Genomic DNA, 19,787 nt, shown 5'->3' on the forward strand with positions numbered 1-19,787 from the left:
TTTACAACTATTTCCATGGGGGGGGGGGACAAACGTTGGCCAGTCAGTGATCGTTGCCGAGCGTTCCCGCTGCGACGACGCCTGCACGATTTTATTGCTTTTGACGTGGATTTTTTACTTCTGAGAAATGATAATTGTTTTTGCGCACTCCTATTGATCAAAATTCGGTTCAAATCACTTCGACCAATACTCTCATATCAAAAGTCTGTAATAACATCGGAAAAAAATAGCATATTTTTAAAACATTTAAGTGCAGACAAACTATAGAGCAATATGCGAGACGCGACATCTGCCTGTACTTCTGCTTATTTTCCCCTGAGAGATGAGTTGGCCTAGTTTGTAATTTAGATTTAACCTAAAGAAAGTTCTAAAATTAAATTAGTTTTAGAACTTTCATTAGGTCAAGTTGGGTTTCGTTAATTTGTGTAGGTTAGGTTTGGGTTTGAATGGTAAATTTACGTTTCGCAATTGTTAAATTGAGTTTCAAAAATATTTTAGAACAGCATATAATTTCACTAGTGCATATCAGTTAAATTATATTTTCGCTAGTAGCAATATATATCTAGTGGTGAAAATGTATTTGGACTTCACCAGTAAAAATATAATTTTACTGAAAAATACAACGCATAAATGTATATATAATATTATTACGTATGGAAAAGTTGAAATCATATCATTTTACTAGCATCTGCCAAATGAATTATATTTTTACTGGAAAAAATATATATCTACCGGTGAAAATGTATTCTGATATGATTTCACTGAAATGACATATTTTTAAAAATATTTTTGGGATAGATTCGAAACTGTTTTTTTAGATTTACTTTGAGAGATTGCCTAAAATTTTCTGGTTTGGAATCAGGGACGACATTTCAGTGTTTTTCAAGTCAGTGATAGATTATGGACCCACATCACGAAAAATTTTCAAAAACTGATCCTCCTATTGACTAGAAAACATTATATTCCACGTTGAAAGTCAATTGATGGTTGATAGTAAAAATATTACGTTTGCAATTTGGGCTCGCGTATTTGACCAAAAATATTTCCCTGAAGATATTGATGTTCAGGCTGACATTTAGAAACATGAAAATTAGAAACATGTCAGTTAGAAATGTTTCATCGATTTTGCGAAAAGATTCTCGAAAAGACATCCTGAAAAAATATTGCGTTTGATAAATGCTATTTCCATTTCTTCAAGTGAATTTTAACGCGAGTTTTCGAAAATTAATATAATTATTACCCCAAAAAGAACTTCGTTCAGGACCAAAAGAGTTTCGACACTTTTGTTTATCAAACTCGTCGGACCACCTTTCCCACTTTTGATCCTCCAAAATCTGTGGTTCCTCAGATTTCATTCGACATAGACAACAACACTAAAAAAATCTGAGTCGAGATTTGTCAGACGAGAATTGGACAAAACTTTAGAAGTCACTATAAGCTTTTATTAAAATATATGTTTTACAATTTTATTTTGCATTTAGTCTTTAGTTGTATATTTGTATTTGTACGTTTAATTTTAGATTGGACATCATTAAAGTAAAGAAAAAATATGATAAATTTTATTTATTTTTTTATGCGCTACATGTCATAGAAAAATGATATTTTAACATAATTTTCTTTAGTAAAAAGCTTAAGAAAAAGTGAATTCTAGCAGCTTTCTTACTTAAAAAAACCCTGCCTATAAAAACGATAAATGGAGATTGGGCGAGAGATGATAAAAAAAGCCAACGCTTTTGTTAAGTCTTCAAATATATTGGAATTTAAATACAGGACAATGACACAGGAATCTAAATAGAAAACCAAGAAAATTAAGAAATTAAATAAGTAACTGTAACAGAAGTAACTATAAAAATAATAATTAATAATAATTCAAATAAAGCACCCAGATTGTACTCAATAGCTGGCGAAATTATGAATAAGCTTCCAAAAAAAGGAATAGTTAAACTAACATATTTCATTAACGCAGTAATTAGATAGAATGAAACCCATAATAGAGAATAAAGTAATTCATTTAATCGATCAGGTGCATCGCATTATTGATTTTATAGAAAAATATATTTGTTAGGCCATTTTCTTAGGTGCTGCTCAAGCTTTTGATAAAGTATGCCACAGAGGCTTAATTCAAAAACTAAACAGCACACTACAGAAGCAATATGTATTATGTGATTATTATACATTAATCGTACATTTAAAAAAAAAAAAAAAAAATCTAAATTAAAGTAAATAAAAGCTTAAGTCCCACAAGGAAATGTCCTAGGGCTGATACTCTATTTGTTGTAAACGTAAGTTTGCCACAAATAGAGAATGTAACAATTGCAACATTCTCAAACGATACAGAAATTCTGGCAGTGTTGCTGATCACAAATTGAAGCAAAAAATGTAAAATAAAGTCGAATTAATTAAAATCTGTACATATCAACTTCACTAATAAAAATGTCACTATTCAATTTTATATTTTCATAAACGGCAATACTGTCCCATTTTGAAATACACTTAAATACCTTGGCATGGTCCTGGACACCAAACTGAGGTGAAAGGAACGTATAAAAAAGAATAACTTGAATTAAAATATAGGTAGCTATTATATATTAATTTATGGGAAGCAACTTTAAGCTATCAATATTCAACAAAATCAAAATACACCATCAAATCCTGAAACCAATTTAGGTATATGGAATACAGCTCTGGGGATGTGCCAAACAGTACCACAATAAAATGATTAAAATAATGTTACGAAACATTGTGAGTGCTCCGTAGTATGTGCCAGTGCTATGAAACGTTTTGCTGCTAAACATAAAACGAGATTCTAACAGCACGTCAACATCGAGGCAGCAAGCTCCTCAATGTGGACAGCTTGAAAAGGCGGCTGAAAAGGATTGAGTTGAGACTATTTGCATCCTTTTCAAAAGCACTTGGAAATCACTAACTTTTATTTAGATACATAATGTTTCACAATTTTATTTTGCATTTAGTCTTTAGTTGTATATTTGTATTTGTTCGTTTAACTTTAAATTTGACATATCTAAAGTAAAGGAAAAAATATGAAAAAATTTGATTGAAAAAATATGAAAAAAATTTTTAATGTGCTTCGTGGCATAGAAAAAGCTACTTTAAATTTAATTTAAATGATACTTGAATATAATTTTTTTAATAAAAAGCTTAACAAGAAGTGAGTTAGAGCACTTTTTTGTATTATGAATTATAAACAACAAACTCTCGACGAATCTCGAATTGATCATAGGAAAATCAATTAGTTGATTTAGGTTCAATAATTTATTAAATGTTTAAATTAAAGCATGTCACATCTTTCCTGAATGTTAAAAGATTAGTGACAGACAGTAGAACGTGTATATTGTTCTTTCTTTCATATTTATTTTATTGTATATGAAAATATTGACATCCCTGAATCCTGAGATAAACAAGTATCCGAAACGAAAAGTAACTTTCCAAGCTAGTGCATTATATAGCAGTTACGCCCCTATATTGCACAATAGATGCATTCAAGCTTAAAATTTAGTTTTTCTTTAGGAAAGTATGAAATCATGCAAACGAGAAGAATAACAATAAGAAAAACTCACGCTTTAGAGACCTCGGCTTCGCTTGTTTCCGGCGGGACATGCCTCCTGCCGGCCACGTGACCGCCAAACGTCACTCAACTATAAACATTTGTAAACAAACCCCCAACTGGTGACCCCGGAGTCACTTCCGACCCTTATTATTCCCTTCCGCGAGTGTTTCGGACCGGTATTCCCTTCGATTCCACCGACCGGGCTTGTTTTCGTTTCGAGATTCGCGGGACGGTAGGCGAACGGAGCGGGCGCCGGGGGCGGCTGCCTTTAGCGGGGCCATTGGCGGACTGAGTGGCGCGGAGCCCAACAAGTGGGCCCTCGGCCCCTGCGCAGTCGCCCTCCGGCCCTTACCCTTTCGCACAAACACCGCTCAAACAGTCAGCTGCGAGTGCGTCGCCGCGCCGCGCCGCGCCGTGCCAAAACAAAAGTGCAGGGTCGCACTTTTCGAAACAAACTTGAGCATTGTCGTTCCGTTGCGCCGTTAACTTTCCCATCCCTACGCGAGGTGCACTTGCACCAAAAAACTATAATTATTTCAAGCATTTTTTAATATTAATAATATTCAACTGTTATTTATTTTATTCCATAAAATTATTTTTTTGAATTTAATTCAAAAATGTTATTTTATACTTTGTTTCAGTCTGCCATGATCCCCGTTTAGATAATAGCACTTGCTGAAATATTGCCACTGGTAACACAGAAAAGTCTATAGCAATATTATCACAAAAAATAATCTACAATTATTTTGTTTGATCAGAGCAGTGGTCACCAACTTCTTTGTGAGGCCGGAATGATTTTTTTAAGCATGGGGGACCGGATGAAAACTAAATTCTTATTCTGATTAGAATCCAGTTAGAATTCATTGCAAATTAGACATATGCATTTGTCTTTATTTTTGCACAAAAAAAATATCATTATATTGGGCAACTGTAATTTAAGGAATTTCAATCGAAATTTTAAATACAAAATTTGTATATTCTGTTTTATACTATCATAACATAACTCAAATAGGGTAATCACTATTAGAATTTCCTTCAAGCTAGTACAATAATCAAGCGATGGGTACACTACAAACTTTAAAATGCAACTAAATATCTTCGATTCGGCCTCTGTTTTGCCTGAACTACCCTTTTTTATCTTGCCTGCACTACGTTCATAGAATTTCAATAAATAAAAGTGTACGAGGAATTTTATATGTATATAATTTGTATCAATATATATAAAAAAAATAGTTTATAAAATTTTGAAATGTTTTTAATTACATTTTTTAAATAATATATCATACGTGTAACATTATTATCGACCTCTATTTTCGTATTTTCGTGCGACGTATACGATTTTTTTCCTGTGACCAATAATAATCAATTTTAGTTGAAAATTAACTTAAAGATGGATTCATTGCACCAAATGACTTTCACCCAATCTTCAGATGTCCAGTCTCGGTGTTTTTGGGGGCAATCCAACGTTAGCGCGCTGACGTTAGTGCGTCGACGTTAGCGTGCCGACGTTAGCGCGCGGGATATTAGCGCGCAGTACAACCCTGACTTTAGCGCGCAGGACATTACCGCGCCGACATTAGCACGCAAAATAAGTTTATTTTATATTTTTGACGACTCATTTAAAGAAATTTACAGATCTAAGATAACTTTTCTGGCAAAATTACATCTTATTTAGGAATTTTTGGTACTTTTACAAATCCATCCATAAATGTTTAACTGTAACAGTATCTTAAGCGAGACTGAACAATTAGACCTGCAATCCCTTTTTAAAACTCAAGTGAGCAATTAAAAACGACAAATTCCCTTGTATAGTTCTCAAAATTACGGTTAAAACTATTAACTATAGACTATGCACTTGTAAAAAGCTACACACCTTTTTAAGGGGTACCCCATTATATGTATGTATGTAAATATGAACTAGGGGTATCCAAAAAAATAATGTTTTTATACTTAATAACTCTGTCGGTCAGTTGTGACTTATTTGATGTTCGGGTCGCATGTTTTTATTTTGGTATTGATTAGATTAATATCTGGAGAGTGTGTTACGAACATAACAACAAAAAAACACCCCAAGTTTTAATAAAAGAATTAATTCCGAGTAAGTTGTTTTTACGCACTTGTATGCTGTATGAATTTCCCAAAAAAAATCGGCAGCTAAAAACATTTGTGCCGTCTGTGGTTTTTAAGTTTTACTGGTTCGTCAATTTAAAAAATGCTTCAAAATATTAAATCTGAAAGCTTTTGTTTGGAAGACTACAAGTAGGACACCAAAAATCATCGATGATGACTGCATAGCTGCAGAAATTTAAGCCAATACAAAGATGTCGATTCAGGAGCTAACAGATAAGACAGAATATATTCATGGTCTAGCATTCAAAGAAGTTTAAAAAATATTGGGAATGTGTGAAAACAAAGCGTGTAGGTTCCACACGCACTAACCGACGAGAACAAGGTGGAGCGCCTGCCTCATATTGAGAGAATCCCTTCTCAGAAGTAAAAAATCCACGTCAAAAGCAATAAAATCGTGCCAGTGCCATCGCAGTGGAAACGCTTGTTGCCGAGCGTTCTCATAGCGACAGCGCCAACACGGTTTTATTGCTTTTGACGTAGATTTTTGACTTCTGAGAAGGGAAAATTGTTTTTGCGCTCTCTTTTTGACAAAAATTCGGTTTGAATATATTTTGATTAGCACTCGCATATCATAAGTCTATAGTTATATCGGTAAAGATAGCTATCATAATTTTAAAACATAGTATAATATTAAAGTTCAGACAAACTATGGAGCAATATGCGAGATGTGACGTCTGTTTGGACTTTTCTTTCCGTATTAAAAATATCAGCCGCGGTAAAAGGGTTAAGGGGCACTTTTTGTCGGATCATAATAAGATCCTTGAATAATATTTACAAAAATGATTTTTAATTTAATAATTTTTTTAAAATAATTTATTTTAGATATTATAAGTATTTTATTGAACAACATAATTATAAATGAATTAGTTATTAATAAAAAATCTTACAATAATTTGTAAACCTATGCTATAATTTACTGGTGTTAAGACCTCAGCCCGGTTTAAAAATAGTATCCGCTGTCAGGTGATCGATGCGATGGAGTTTTGTTGCGTATGGAACTCCATTCAGTCGACAGTTTTACAGTGATTTAAAACATGGAATTACCGTACGAGGTAATAATTTACGTATAAAATTTAAATTAAATTGTTGCCTTTCTTCTACAATACTTTCTAATGCCATATCTAGGTTTTTTTATGAAAAAAAAATAATTTGTGAAAAAAATGAATGAAAAAATTAGTGAAATATTAATAGGTCGCTTGTTAGCTTATAATAAACATTACGCATTTTAAATTGTATCGATCCATTTTATTTTAACATCGGTTTAAGCAGTTTTTATTTGTTAAATAATTTAAATTTGTACAAATCATCAAATTATTATATGATATATATATTTTAAATATATTTAAAAAGTTCAATTTAATGCGTAATATTAAAATGTTATTTATATAACAATGAAAGACAAAAGTCACTGTTTTTAAATATTGAGATGATTGACTTTATCTGTAATATTTATCTTATCGTTTTTTAAAATTAAAATTATTCATTTATTATGAAATTAGGAAATTATAATCATTTTGTAGTATACAGGGGAAAATAAAAATATGTAAAACAAAATTTATAGTAATAATAAGATGATCATTCATAATAATGCACAAATATTGCTTCAAAATGTAAATATATCCATCGTTAAAAATTGTATTGATTTTTAACTAAACCAATTAGTTTTAAATGTCCTTCACCTACATTAATGTAAGCCTTGCGTCTGACCAAAACGTCGTTTATTTCCGTCTTTTACATGCTACAATGTCATTGATGTTGTTTCCAACTCATTCTTATTAATTTAGTGTCTTAAATTTGAAGTGTAAGGTCACTTCATATTCCCAAAAATAATAAAAAAAAAAACAGAAAAGAAAAACAATATTTTTACCAGAGTTCAATTTGTGCTAATACGCATTAGTTATTATTTTTATATTGTATTGTAATCAGCATGATATCAGTGACTAATACCTGAAAGAACTTATTTTAAATTCCTTATGGACCTATTGTTTTTCAATTTTTATCGTATTTGTTATATAAATATAATTTCCGATCGATCGTGACAGATTAGTTTACCCTAGATTTTTCTAATCTTGCGGATGAATAATTAAAATAAAATCGAGCTAGGTTGTGCATACTGACACCTATTGAATTTTAGCTCTAATAATTGTACATAATTAATAAAATACATTCACTAATCAAAGATTTACAGATGGTATCCAGAAAGCCACCAGATAGTAGAGTCCTATATGGAATTGTCATTTAAATGTTCTTCCCAAAGTAATTGTGTACTAATATGTTCTATCACAGAAGCTTGGATGAAGAGTGACTGCTTTAGCATCCATGCGTGAACCACTGCCGTTACCAGTACATGGACCCTATGAGTCCAACCCAATGGGCGGGCACCCAGCTTTTGACGGTCGGATGAGCGGAAACCTACCCCTCGTAGTACTACATATTTATCAGAGTTCTCTCGTTGACTGGCCTGCATTGCGTTTCATCTTTGTTACAACACTACCCCCTGATCTTCAAGGGATCTTTATGTTACCTCAGTCGCAGGCTTGGCCCTCAGTTCCCTAAGGGCCGAGCCCTTTGGCCTGCTTGTGTTTATCTGCTATGCTTTGCTCGTTATAAGTAGCGCCTTGCGGGCTACCTCGGACGGCCAGTCCAAGAGTTTACTTCCCCTCAAGGGTTTGGGTTTTAACCTCAAGAGGAGTCCCTCGCTCTCCCACACTGTTATCGGCGAACTCCAGTATGTGGTCGACTGGCGCCGAACATAGATGAATAAAAAAACGGCTTATTTAAACCAATTAAGACATATTGCCTCTAATAAAACATAAGTATGTCTCCCGGGTGGCCCTCTATAGACGAAACCATTGTGGTTGTTTCCCAGTGGCCACAAAAAATCATGCATACAAAGAACTAATTGTTGAGTAAAACAGTATTATTGTTGTATAAGTAGTGACAAAAGGTTATAAAATCTTTGGTCACGGTGTTTAATTTTCATGGTTTTCAAAAATCTCTGGTTGTCATTGTTTACATAAAAAGTGTCTAAAAATATAAATAAATATAAACTAACTATAATAGAATGCATGAACAAATAACATTTAATATTTCATTGTCTATATTTTTTATTCTTGTTATAATACCGATTTGTGGACTTAAATATTTTGCTCTTTTTCTTACCAACAACTTTTTTGTGTAAACATGAAAATTTCACAGATTTTAGCAAAAATCTATTTCTAAAAAATATATTTTTACAAATAAAAACGGCTTCGTTCAGAATAATGTCCATTTTATTTTATTACACAGCCATAATTCTCAACCCTACTTACGTGCTGGTATTCTAAAGGTTAAAAATCATAATTAATAAAATTAATATAAGAAAATAATGAATATTAGATTTTTTTATTTCACGCAACGCACAGACTTAGAAAATTGCTGTAAATGTAATTTATTCTTTCTATACCAACCAAGAAGTAAGATTTTTAAATTATTAAAGGAATTCGAAAATGCATTAAAATCTATTAAGTTAACAATTAAGGGTCGGCCACACAGAGAGCGGTCTGTCGCGATATCTGCTCACGGCAGACAGGCGGTTTGGTTGTATGATGCGATGTTGCATCAGTTTTGTCTGACAGAACTGATGCAACATCGCATCATACAACCATACAACATCGCATCATACAGAAAGAACCTTTTCTGTCGCGAATAAATTTTGTACTAAAATCCTTTCGGGATTATCATACATCGTTGAATGCACTAGTCTTTTTAAAAATGAATTCTTTTGAATAAAATAAAATAAAAAATATTTCATGCTTTATAAAAGACATATTTTTTATAGATACTTCTAAAATCACTCTTGCTTCAATTATTTCTTCGCTTAGGACAATAGATATATAACCATTAAGAATATAATTATTATTGTAAATGTTTGGAATTTGTTGTAAATACGTTAAAATATTTTGTCTTTTCTCCTGCTGCAAAAATTAATAGTTGTTATTTAACATTTAATAAAATTGTTTACTATTTTATTGAATCTAATTTTGTTAACTTATTATTTCTAAAAATGTTAACAATAAAAAAATTGTATATACAGTAGACCCCCCAATAACACGGTAAATTGGGGACGTACTTTTTGGGTGCCCATTACTTTATGTGTGAGCGAGCTATCTTACCACATGCGCCTTCTTCATACGTACATATTGCATAAAATTGTATGAATATTTTCTAGTCCCCCAACTACACGCACCCAAATAGCACGTCTCCAATTTACCGTGTAATTGGGGGTTCTACTGTACATATATACGTATATTATAGGGAAAAATACATAGAAAAGGAATTGGACCCGGTAATGCTTTCCTATATAAAAATGCACATACAAAATATTGTGTAAATAATAGAATATTTTATACAGATTTTATCTTTCGTTCTTGAAGTAAGGTTTCATTGTTATAAACAAAAATGTATTTGTGTTTTCAGATTCTCGTATACCTGTTCAAACATCTCTCACACTCCGACCGCCTTGCGGCCAGCCAAACATGCCGCTGTTGGTACGAAGCATCTCGTGACAATTACTTTCAAAACCTGCAACAGATTTGTTTCACGAATCATTGGAATCTAAACGAAAATCACCCCGCTAACATCTTCACTTTGTACAATTACATGAAATTCTCGAGCTTCACGTTCAAAGAATTGGATCTATCGAATCCGTCTGTTGAATTTTGGAAAGACAATGGAGAACACATCAAAAATCTATATATTGAAGATTGCGAAATGAACGAGAAGACTCTTGTGCAAATTCTGAGCTACTGTCCGAATCTTGAATCGCTTGCAGTCGTCAACTGTAGAGAATTGTTTATGTCTGCTAACTTTTCCGATAAAGACTCCAAAGAAATATGTAGAAGAATTTCAAAAAATCTTAAAAGCATAAGCTTATCCAAAAATAGGTATTTATCCGATGCCATATTTGATAATATTGTTGTGCCTGCAGAAGCATTAGAAAAGTTAGACTTATCCGACTGTCCGATTACGTTTCATTCTGCTCTTCATAAGAGATTTTATCCTTCGAATCCTAGTAAAAGTATAGATACTCCGTCCGAAAGTATTTTAACTTTTCCTTACATATTCAGTTTCATCAAAAATAACGCGAAATCATTGAAGCACTTAAATTTTAATAGAACGCTGATAGACGGTGTAGCTTTAAAGATGCTCTCTGAATTGCCTGATTTGCAATTGTTAAAATTAGAAATATCCGGATGCGATCAAATAAATAAAGTTGGCTTAAACAAGCTTTATACTTTAAAAAATATGTTGACAGAGCTGTCTCTCGGTTTTTGCTCAAGACTTGACGATCAACTTCTCATCGATCTTTGCACGTATCTAATTAATCTAAAATCACTAAGATTGGTCAGATGCAATATGATCACCGATTTGGGCGTAAAGGAAATAGATAAACTCCCGAAATTGCAAAAGCTTAGTATAGCTCAATGCTATTTAGTATCACCGGATGGTTTATTGAATGGATTATGCAAACGAGTGAATGAACAAATAATAGATCTGGATATTTCATCTATAAATTTTGACGAAAAAACGATTATTGCAGTATCAGAAAAGTTCCCTAATTTATTGCATCTGAACATGAGTTATTGCTTCACGGCTGTGAGTGATAATGCCATTCAATCTATATTCAAGAATCTCTCGAAACTGAGAAAATTGGAAGTGAAAAACTGCGATATGCTCACTGATTCGGGATTAACAGGAATGGGAGTGGATAGAAACCTTTATTACGAGTCACCTGAGTTGAATCTCAGCTCCCGATTTAGGTATCAGATCTCATTAGGATCTCGCGCCGAAGACGAAATCGTCAGAGACGCTAAGAGAAAGAAGGAAGTGCGAGGCTTGTGCGAATCTGTTAATGGTGAAAAGAGTTCAGGCTTTTCGTTCGCGTGTCTCAACTATCTAACACACGTAGATATCAGCGGATGTAATAAGATATCTGATGTTAGTTTAATGTACGCGTTCGATAACAAAAATCTGATATCGTTGCAATTGTCAGACTGTCAGCAAATTACCGATGAGGGTCTTCAACATTTGGTAAAGAATTGCCCGAACTTGGAGACTCTGAATCTCAGCCACTGCTTCAGTATTTGTGACGAAGCCGTCAGAATTGTTGTCTTTAATCTTAGCCGATTGAAAAATCTCAATCTAAGTGTCAGTATTGTTTTTTTTATTACAGCTTAAATAAAGTTGAACTCTGCATATTAATTATTAAAATATTGTTACAGGCGTGCACGCTTCTCACAGATGAATCTCTCTATGCAATTCGTTCCGCTTGTAGATGTTTGAAAGTGTTGGATATTCGTAACTGCCGTAAAATTTCAACCGAAATTGCCAACACATTATACAATATGCCAACAATGCACACTGTTCACGTAACAAAACCGGAACTACCGCCTCAAGATAAAAAGAAGAAATCAGGAAAGAAGAGATATTAAATGTTGATAAAAATCATAAGTGCCCTAAAGAGTGCATTTAATTTTTTATTTTTATTTCAAAAGACAATAATTTTTTATCTTATTTTATTGCCTTCTCACATTGAGAGTAGTTTCAAATAGCAATATAAGCCAATAAATGTGATTCAAAAGTATACAAACTGACCCTTAAAGTGCTCAAAATTGTAATAGATAGTGATTGACCAAAATTGTAAACAATTTACATAGTTCATTATGTACATAATTGTTTTGTTTAAATAATTTGTTAATCTCAATTAAAATGTTTTTTATTAATTTACGTATTTTTATATAACTTATTTTAAATTAATATTTATGTCAATTACTCAAGGTTTTTTTAATTTAATGATTGCCATGTCATTATTATATTTATCATAAATTTATGTTAATTAATTATCTGTTGTTAATATAACATAAATTATATTTTTATTCTATTAACTGTTGTGATAGTTAGTTGAAATTTACTTTTAAAAGTACTATATTACAACATTAAAAGTGAAAGGTTAGTAAAGTTCTATACAACTGACTGTGATAATGCTTGACTAGATTGTGTAACGCAATTTAGTCAACACAGTAAGGAAATAGGTGCATATTTTAAAATTTCATAACGAAATATACTTCATATTACTTTTACAATTTGTATGATTAAATACTTGTTGATGTTACTTATTTCCTTTCAATTGTGATAATTTTTAATTAAAATTGTTATTGAAATGTTTACTGATATTTGTGTATTTGTTTATAAAAATACACGTACTTAACAATTATTCAGTAGCTTGTTGATGTAAATACATATTAAAATATAATATTGATGTCAATAAAATTGAAATGAAAATTAAATTAAATTTATTTAAAGAGTTATTTGTGCTAACAAACCTTAACAGTGCTTGAATAATACAGGGTGGACGAACGATATTTAAATTGCTATATCTCGTCAATTGTGTTAATCATAAAAAAAAATAGCTTGTCTGAAGTATTGTTATGTCAGTTTTCATTTATTTGCATATTTTTTTCATAGTATAAGTGTAGATTATGATAAGTGTTACAGTATTTTAAAGATCGCAATTGATAACCAAAAGACAGTCATAAATAAAGTCTTTATCTTAATGACACCTTACACGATTTTATGATCCAAATTGGCGGTCGATCTTGAGAGGTGTTAAGCAGTTTGATGTGTCTAATCTTTCCGACATACCTTAATCCTAGCAAAAGTAAACAAATGTGAGTCTGTGTCTTAAATTCAATTTATTATCTATTTCTTGAAGCACTGACAACGTAAGATTAAGAGCATAATTTTCAAATTATAGTTGAACAGTACAAAAATGAATTAAACCCAGTGATACAATACACAAATATATACCCAAAAATATATATATGAAAGTGCTTATCTTATTTTAACCAAAATTGCTACATAAAGTATTTTTTTGTATTTTATAAGTATTATAATATTATATTTAAGAAGAAGCTGGTTGCTCAAAAAATTGATAAATAAAGTACAGGGAACGTATTGTTGTTTGTGTATATAATATAATTAATTGAATTAAGTGAAAAACATAATCGAGCCATAAACAATGAAAAAGTGTTGTGTTAGACTATCATCAGTACATAAACAAATAAGACTGGAATCACATGAAATAGAAAGTGATTAGAACTATAGAAATTTTGTAACAATATAATTTACTCGAATCCCATGATGCTAAAATATGTATCTTTGTTGACTGATTTATGTTCTGAATAAATCTATATGAATCGACATCATTTTGCACTGTCAACTTTTCTTCTTTAAACAAAGTCATAAACAGTTAACTTAATACATTTACTTAATATATTATAAATTTAGTAATAACTTAAATTAGGTATATAACTGATGCCATGGTTTGTCTTAGGATTGTTCCGACTTCAGGTAACCCAACTGTATTATAATGATATTTTATTCGGATAACTTTTAATCTACTTGGTCAGACAAGATAATTAACATTTACCTCAGAGGATCTATTTTTAATTATTTTTTTCTGATCGAATCTCCAAACTTGAATCGAAATCCGGAGATGGAATTCGTAATCGGAATGAATGTCTTAAGCTGGCGATGAAAACGTATTTATAAATCCATAGGAGGTGCTTATCGATCTTAGACCAATTGCTACTCAGATAGGGTTATTAACAGAGTAACGGCAGTTGGACAAAAAAACAGAAAATGTGTTCTTTAGTGATTATATAATTTTATTTGTTATCTAAAAACTGGACACTTCCAACAACCACTATATTTAAGTGTTCTTTGCGATCATCTTATTTAAGCAATATTGCACTATCTGAACTAGTGCAACCGGTGCGTATCATTGCTGCAATACTTAAAACTCCCATAATGCGGTAACCTTAATAATTATACTAGCTGTTTAGAACCATATGTAACCTTATAAAAAATAAAGATTTTTAAGTCTTACAATGGGATTTATTTTTTATGCTTTTAATTTTACAATAATTGTTATTTGTTTTATAACTTGAATCATGAAAAAAGGCGATTGCTAATAGTGATTCAGTCTATTGACAAAACCTTGGACGGAATTAAGAATATTTCTGAAAGATTCGTGCAATACTTTGATAAATCTCATGTAGTCATCTCTCTGCATGTAGTTCTGACGACTGGTTAATGACCCTTTATTTTTATAATTGCTCCATATTAATAGTAAAGATTTAACTCGATACACGTGCATTAATTATAATTACTAATTATTGCGCAACACGTGTAAATAATTAATTACATACAATTTAATTAATTTGTAGCATGTGCCCATAAAAAAATATTCATTGTTACTATGCGAATTTATTTTTAATAAAAATAATATGTAGTTAATTTGTTAGTTCCAACTAAACTATTATAAACTCTTAATAAAATACTACTGCAGCGGCTCAATCTGTGTAATTCCCATCCATCCGACAAAGTTGTAATGGTTATAATTACGCGACAATCGCGAAGTGCCTATCGGCACACGTACTTCCGTCACGTCGCCAAACGAGTAAATTCTTCCCATCGGCGCTTTGTCAGTGTTTCTAGCGTTGTTCTGGGATAGCCAACTAAATCAACACTTCCCCACAGTACTCACCCTCCTAGCAATGAAGTATTGGATGTAACCTGCGGTAGTGTAGTGATAAAAAAATAAATGCCGGAGCGCTGAACTTACAACCCCCCCCCCCTAAAATTTTTTTAACGTTTTTGTGAAAATAAAAAAAAATATTTCAACATTTCAGTAATATATCATAGAATTTTCCTAATGTAATATGTGTATTTTTATTATCCTGTTTCATGTTTGCTACAGACTAAAGTGTTATCAAGGAACCACTGATAACTTATCAGTCTTCGCATTTGTTTTCGCAAATAAAAATTAATAAATTAACCTAATTTATTTGACAGATGTTATTTATATTTTACCGAAGTTTGTGATCTTATGTCAACCGAGGTTGCACTCCCCTGAATACAGTCTATACATTCGGACAAAATTCAAAAGAAAAGGCAATTTGCTGCAAGTGTTTGTATGTCACAGAAGAAAGACTCTTTGTTGTATGTTTATGACTTTGTACAAACAATATATAGAATTGGACTGCCTATTGTTACTTTGATTTTTTTTGTGTTACACGGGCACAGATAGAAACAATTTTACTTCATCAATTTCAATAAATTTTCAATGTTCCTGAGAGATGGAGCTAACCCCCCCCCCCTAATTTAATGAAATACTATAAATTTTAATGAAATCGAAAACCGATCACTGACTGGTCAACTTTCACCCCCCCCCCCCGAAAACAAGCTGTCCAAAATTCTGTTTTCTTTCTTCAAAAACTCCTGTTTATACTTTGAACAAATATATGTAAATTAAAATCATTACTATATTTTTTATATTTATCGATCAGAGTAATGATATGTACATCGAACGTATATCTGTATCGTGTGCTTTAGTAGAGCCGTAAACCCAAACTTGGCATCTTTCTCGATTATGAATAATAATGAAATGGATAGCTCTCAAACTGACTGTGTTAACGCAAATTGAGTATAGGTAGGTGTTTGCCACCTTTCTGGAAATAAAGAAATCAATGAGGTCTGGCATTTAAGAAAAAGTATAAATAATAAAGATATTTGTTTTATATTTTTTATTAATTTACGAATGTTATAAAATGAGTATTATTTTAAGCAATGATCACTCTTACTTTATGCGTAAGCGGCGAACTAATATGGCTTCATTCATTTGATTAGGAATAGTTATTTACCATAAAACATAAATTAATAATACAGGAATGTTTTATATAGAATATATGAAATAAAGACATGAGTGTTTTACTCCCGCTTTATACTACAAGTTTGGTTGAAACTAAGTTTGCAAGTTATTGCACTACTAGACACAAAACATTGAAATATCATTGTAATTTATTTTTCAACAACAAAATAGCAATATTTTAATGTTGAAAAATATATTACAAGCACAATAAGTAGATTTTATTTATGATTCATGGATATATTGTATAATTAGGTGGATTTCTATAAAAAATACTACTACTACTACAGCGGGTCTCTATCTTATACTATGACTAGAAGACCCCAAAATTACTTTGTTTATATTTGTTTATTCATATATGGGATATCACAGACTTGGTGACACAATAACCCCCGTAAATCTTTTTCAAAGATTTCGACCAATTTTTTTTAAAAATTGATCTTGACTAGATTGTTTGCCAGTCTGGTATTTTTATCTTGTTTGAAAATGGCGGCTTTTCAAGAATTATACACAATTCTACTCAATTCTTGCAATCAGAACTGAAAGGAGTATGTTGTGCTTATTCTCTACTCAAAAAAAAAATATTTGGTTGATACAAAATGTCTTGCCTTTTTATTTATCCTCTGAATGTCCCATTGAAGTTGACGATGATTATTCGACAACTTATATCGGAAACAAACGGCTACAGTAAGGATAAGGGATGACTTCACAGAGGTTCAAATTTTGCAAGGAATATGACATGGTTGCGTTCTGTCACTGTTACTTTTTAACATTTACTCTAAGACAGTGATGGCCGAACAAAACTTATGCCTTAGTCTTTACAACATGATGGCAAATTATCGAACCTCAGTGCATACTACATTTGTATGTAATTTTAGTGATTAGTTAAAATCGTCAGTGCCTGTATATACGCATAAAAAAATGTGTTACATCAACAACAACTGTCTTGATTTTAACAGCCATACAACGCCAGTTCAAACAAGAACACAATCAGACATAATCAAATCCAGTTACACCTCCAAATCTTCGTAATTGGCCGTGGCAGCGAAATAGGGCGAACAAGAAACCAGACTGAGCGTATAAGAGCGCATACATAACGCCCATACTGCCACTTCTATTCGGAATACATTTCCATCAGGACTTTATCAAGAACTACTACTTGGGATACGAGAGTTAATCTGAATTTTCGTCAAGAAGATCTATACTGACTATTGACAATTGAGAGCTACGACGTCCAGAATCCAGAGTTCAACCCGATCTTCGGAGACGACTTTATATAATAATTTGCATTATATAAAATAAACATTCTGACATATATGTGAGTAGAATTACAATCAGCGGGGATGTAATTACACTTGAAATGTTGTGATTCAAAAAAACTTTAATAAAAATTTGTGGCGACCGTTTGTAACATCAAACCATTACTCGGAACTTAAAAATAAAAACACTTCTTGGAAAATAGTGATTTGACGATGGAAATTTCTGTGAGTAATATAAATTTGAGTTTTGGTTCCGAGAAACATCTTCCCTCCGCAAGATGCCAGGGATAAGGGATTCAAGCCATATCCCAACAGTGACAGTTTACTCTTCGAAGAGAAAGGATGTCACGTTTAAGTGACATTAGAAATAATTAATAGATATTCTTGAGAACTTATTCCCTGTCCACTATATTTTTTGGACAATGTTTTAAGAAACTTTTATCTTTTTAGATCTCTACAATTTTTAAATGAAAAACCAATGCATACAATATAAATCAACATTGAATCGGGTTTCATAAAATTGATTGACAGGATAATACCACAAAAATACATCATGTCAATTTAATACACACTTTACTTTTTTATTTAAAAATTGTTGTAGAGATCTAATCAAGGAAAAAGTTGCCAATAATATCTAATTTGTTTCTACTGTCCAAAATTAACATTATTACATGTTTTATTTTTTCACCCTTAAACCCTTAGCTCGCGGCTGTTATTTTTTAACGTTATTTCAAAGTTTGTAATGTGTGGGGGAGCGCCTATTTATACCATAAATAATTTAAATATTATTTCAATAAATTAAAGTGTTTTTCAACCTAAAATTATACAACAAAAAGGCTCATGACACCTTTAGGTGCACAATGCATACTGATGATTTTCTTAATGACATCTATAGGTGTCATTCGCAGTCAAAGGGTTAAAGACTTGTGTAATAAATTTATATTAAACAATTATTGTCAGTAAAAAGGCTACAAAAAAAACTTAAAAAAAGAAAATGGTAAATTTTAAAATGAGTATATGAAAATTAAAGGAAATTTGAAATGATTCATAAAAAAATTAAAGGTATAGTATTGTGTCCCACGAGGCTAGCTAGCTAGAACTATTGCCCGTCTGGACTGTCTGGGAAGAAACTCCAGCGGTCCCGCTCGTCTTGGATCCGGTGGCTCTTTCGGTAGCGGCCAGATGCGACGCCTTCACCCTATCGAGATCGTTAACCCAAGATTTGACGTGCTCCAAGCGGTGCCAAGCCATTTGCAAAACCTTCTGACTCGCGTACCCCGACCCTTCGTGGGGTTGACCGGTGGACACCTGAGTCAAGTAGTTTATTTGCTCGCTCAGCTTCGACTCGACTTGATTCAGCGTCTTCAGGAACTGATGAGTGTTGCTTTCTGCTTGTTTCTGACTGGACTTCTCTTTGCTCAGTTCGAGAAGAGCTTGACCTAAAATTGTCATTGTATTCAGTCAGCTTATGTTCAAAATTCATCTAAATGTCTAAATATTAACTCACCGGCGCTTTGAAGGCAGATAATGATGTCCTTTTCGATGGAATCCAACACCTGTATTCGCTCCATCGGAGCCGCCATTACACACTAAAGATTCAAAAGCAATTTTAATCGGCCATGGTCATTTCATAATAAAAAATATTTAAAAAGTTAGATTTTTGTTTACGTTTGTTAATAATGTTACTAATAATTAAAAAATACGAGATATTGTGCTACTATTCTATATAGATTAATTAAAATTAAGTAAAAAACAACATATTCTCTGATAAATATTGATTATGCTACTAGATTTTGCCTTCATATTTGTTTTACTTGAAAACTAAAAAAAATAATATATTTATACCAAACACGCGTATGTATTATATATTTTAATTATTAACCTGATTTTTTCATTAAATATCAGCCTTGGTTCAAATATATATTCAGTGAATTTAACCTATTTTGTAAAATATTTGAAATTTATAAAAGCATGTTTTAATGATAGAGATTAAAGGCTCGGCCACGCAGAAAGCGGTCTGTCGCGGCGGGAAGCGATCCAGCGTTCGTCGCGGCGATCTGCGATATAGGGACGTCACATA

The 19,787-nt window shown here is 32.0% G+C and overlaps 2 protein-coding genes and 1 long non-coding RNA gene across 3 annotated transcripts in view; 1 reads left to right on the forward strand and 2 right to left on the reverse strand.

The window, feature by feature from the left end:
• Window positions 1-3,962, reverse strand: part of LOC148226662 (uncharacterized) — an 87,113-nt gene extending 83,151 nt beyond the window's left edge. The window contains exon 1 of the long non-coding RNA XR_015812363.1: window positions 3,579-3,962. This is a non-coding gene — a long non-coding RNA (uncharacterized LOC148226662). The remainder of the gene's footprint in view (window positions 1-3,578) is intronic.
• A 2,668-nt stretch (window positions 3,963-6,630) lies between these two features.
• Window positions 6,631-12,459, forward strand: LOC148226663 (uncharacterized). The gene is made up of 3 exons (XM_088204072.1): window positions 6,631-6,750; window positions 10,157-11,887; window positions 11,962-12,459. The coding sequence occupies exons 1-3, from the start codon at window positions 6,733-6,735 to the stop codon at window positions 12,169-12,171; spliced, it is 1,959 nt and encodes a 652-aa protein (XP_088060198.1). The 5' UTR covers window positions 6,631-6,732; the 3' UTR covers window positions 12,172-12,459.
• Window positions 12,460-16,311: 3,852 nt separating this feature from the next.
• LOC148226664 (mediator of RNA polymerase II transcription subunit 11-like) lies at window positions 16,312-19,341 on the reverse strand. The gene is made up of 2 exons (XM_088204073.1): window positions 19,215-19,341; window positions 16,312-19,146 (listed from the first exon to the last, which is right to left on the reverse strand). Exons 1-2 carry the CDS (start codon window positions 19,288-19,290, stop codon window positions 18,797-18,799), a joined length of 426 nt encoding a protein of 141 aa, XP_088060199.1. The 5' UTR covers window positions 19,291-19,341; the 3' UTR covers window positions 16,312-18,796.
• Between the last annotated feature and the right edge of the window lie 446 nt (window positions 19,342-19,787).

Source organism: Plectrocnemia conspersa, unplaced genomic scaffold, assembly GCF_051122295.1.
Source record: "Plectrocnemia conspersa isolate PC_06_02 unplaced genomic scaffold, ASM5112229v1 ptg000014l, whole genome shotgun sequence".
In the NCBI taxonomy this organism is placed as follows: Eukaryota; Metazoa; Arthropoda; class Insecta; order Trichoptera; family Polycentropodidae; genus Plectrocnemia; species Plectrocnemia conspersa.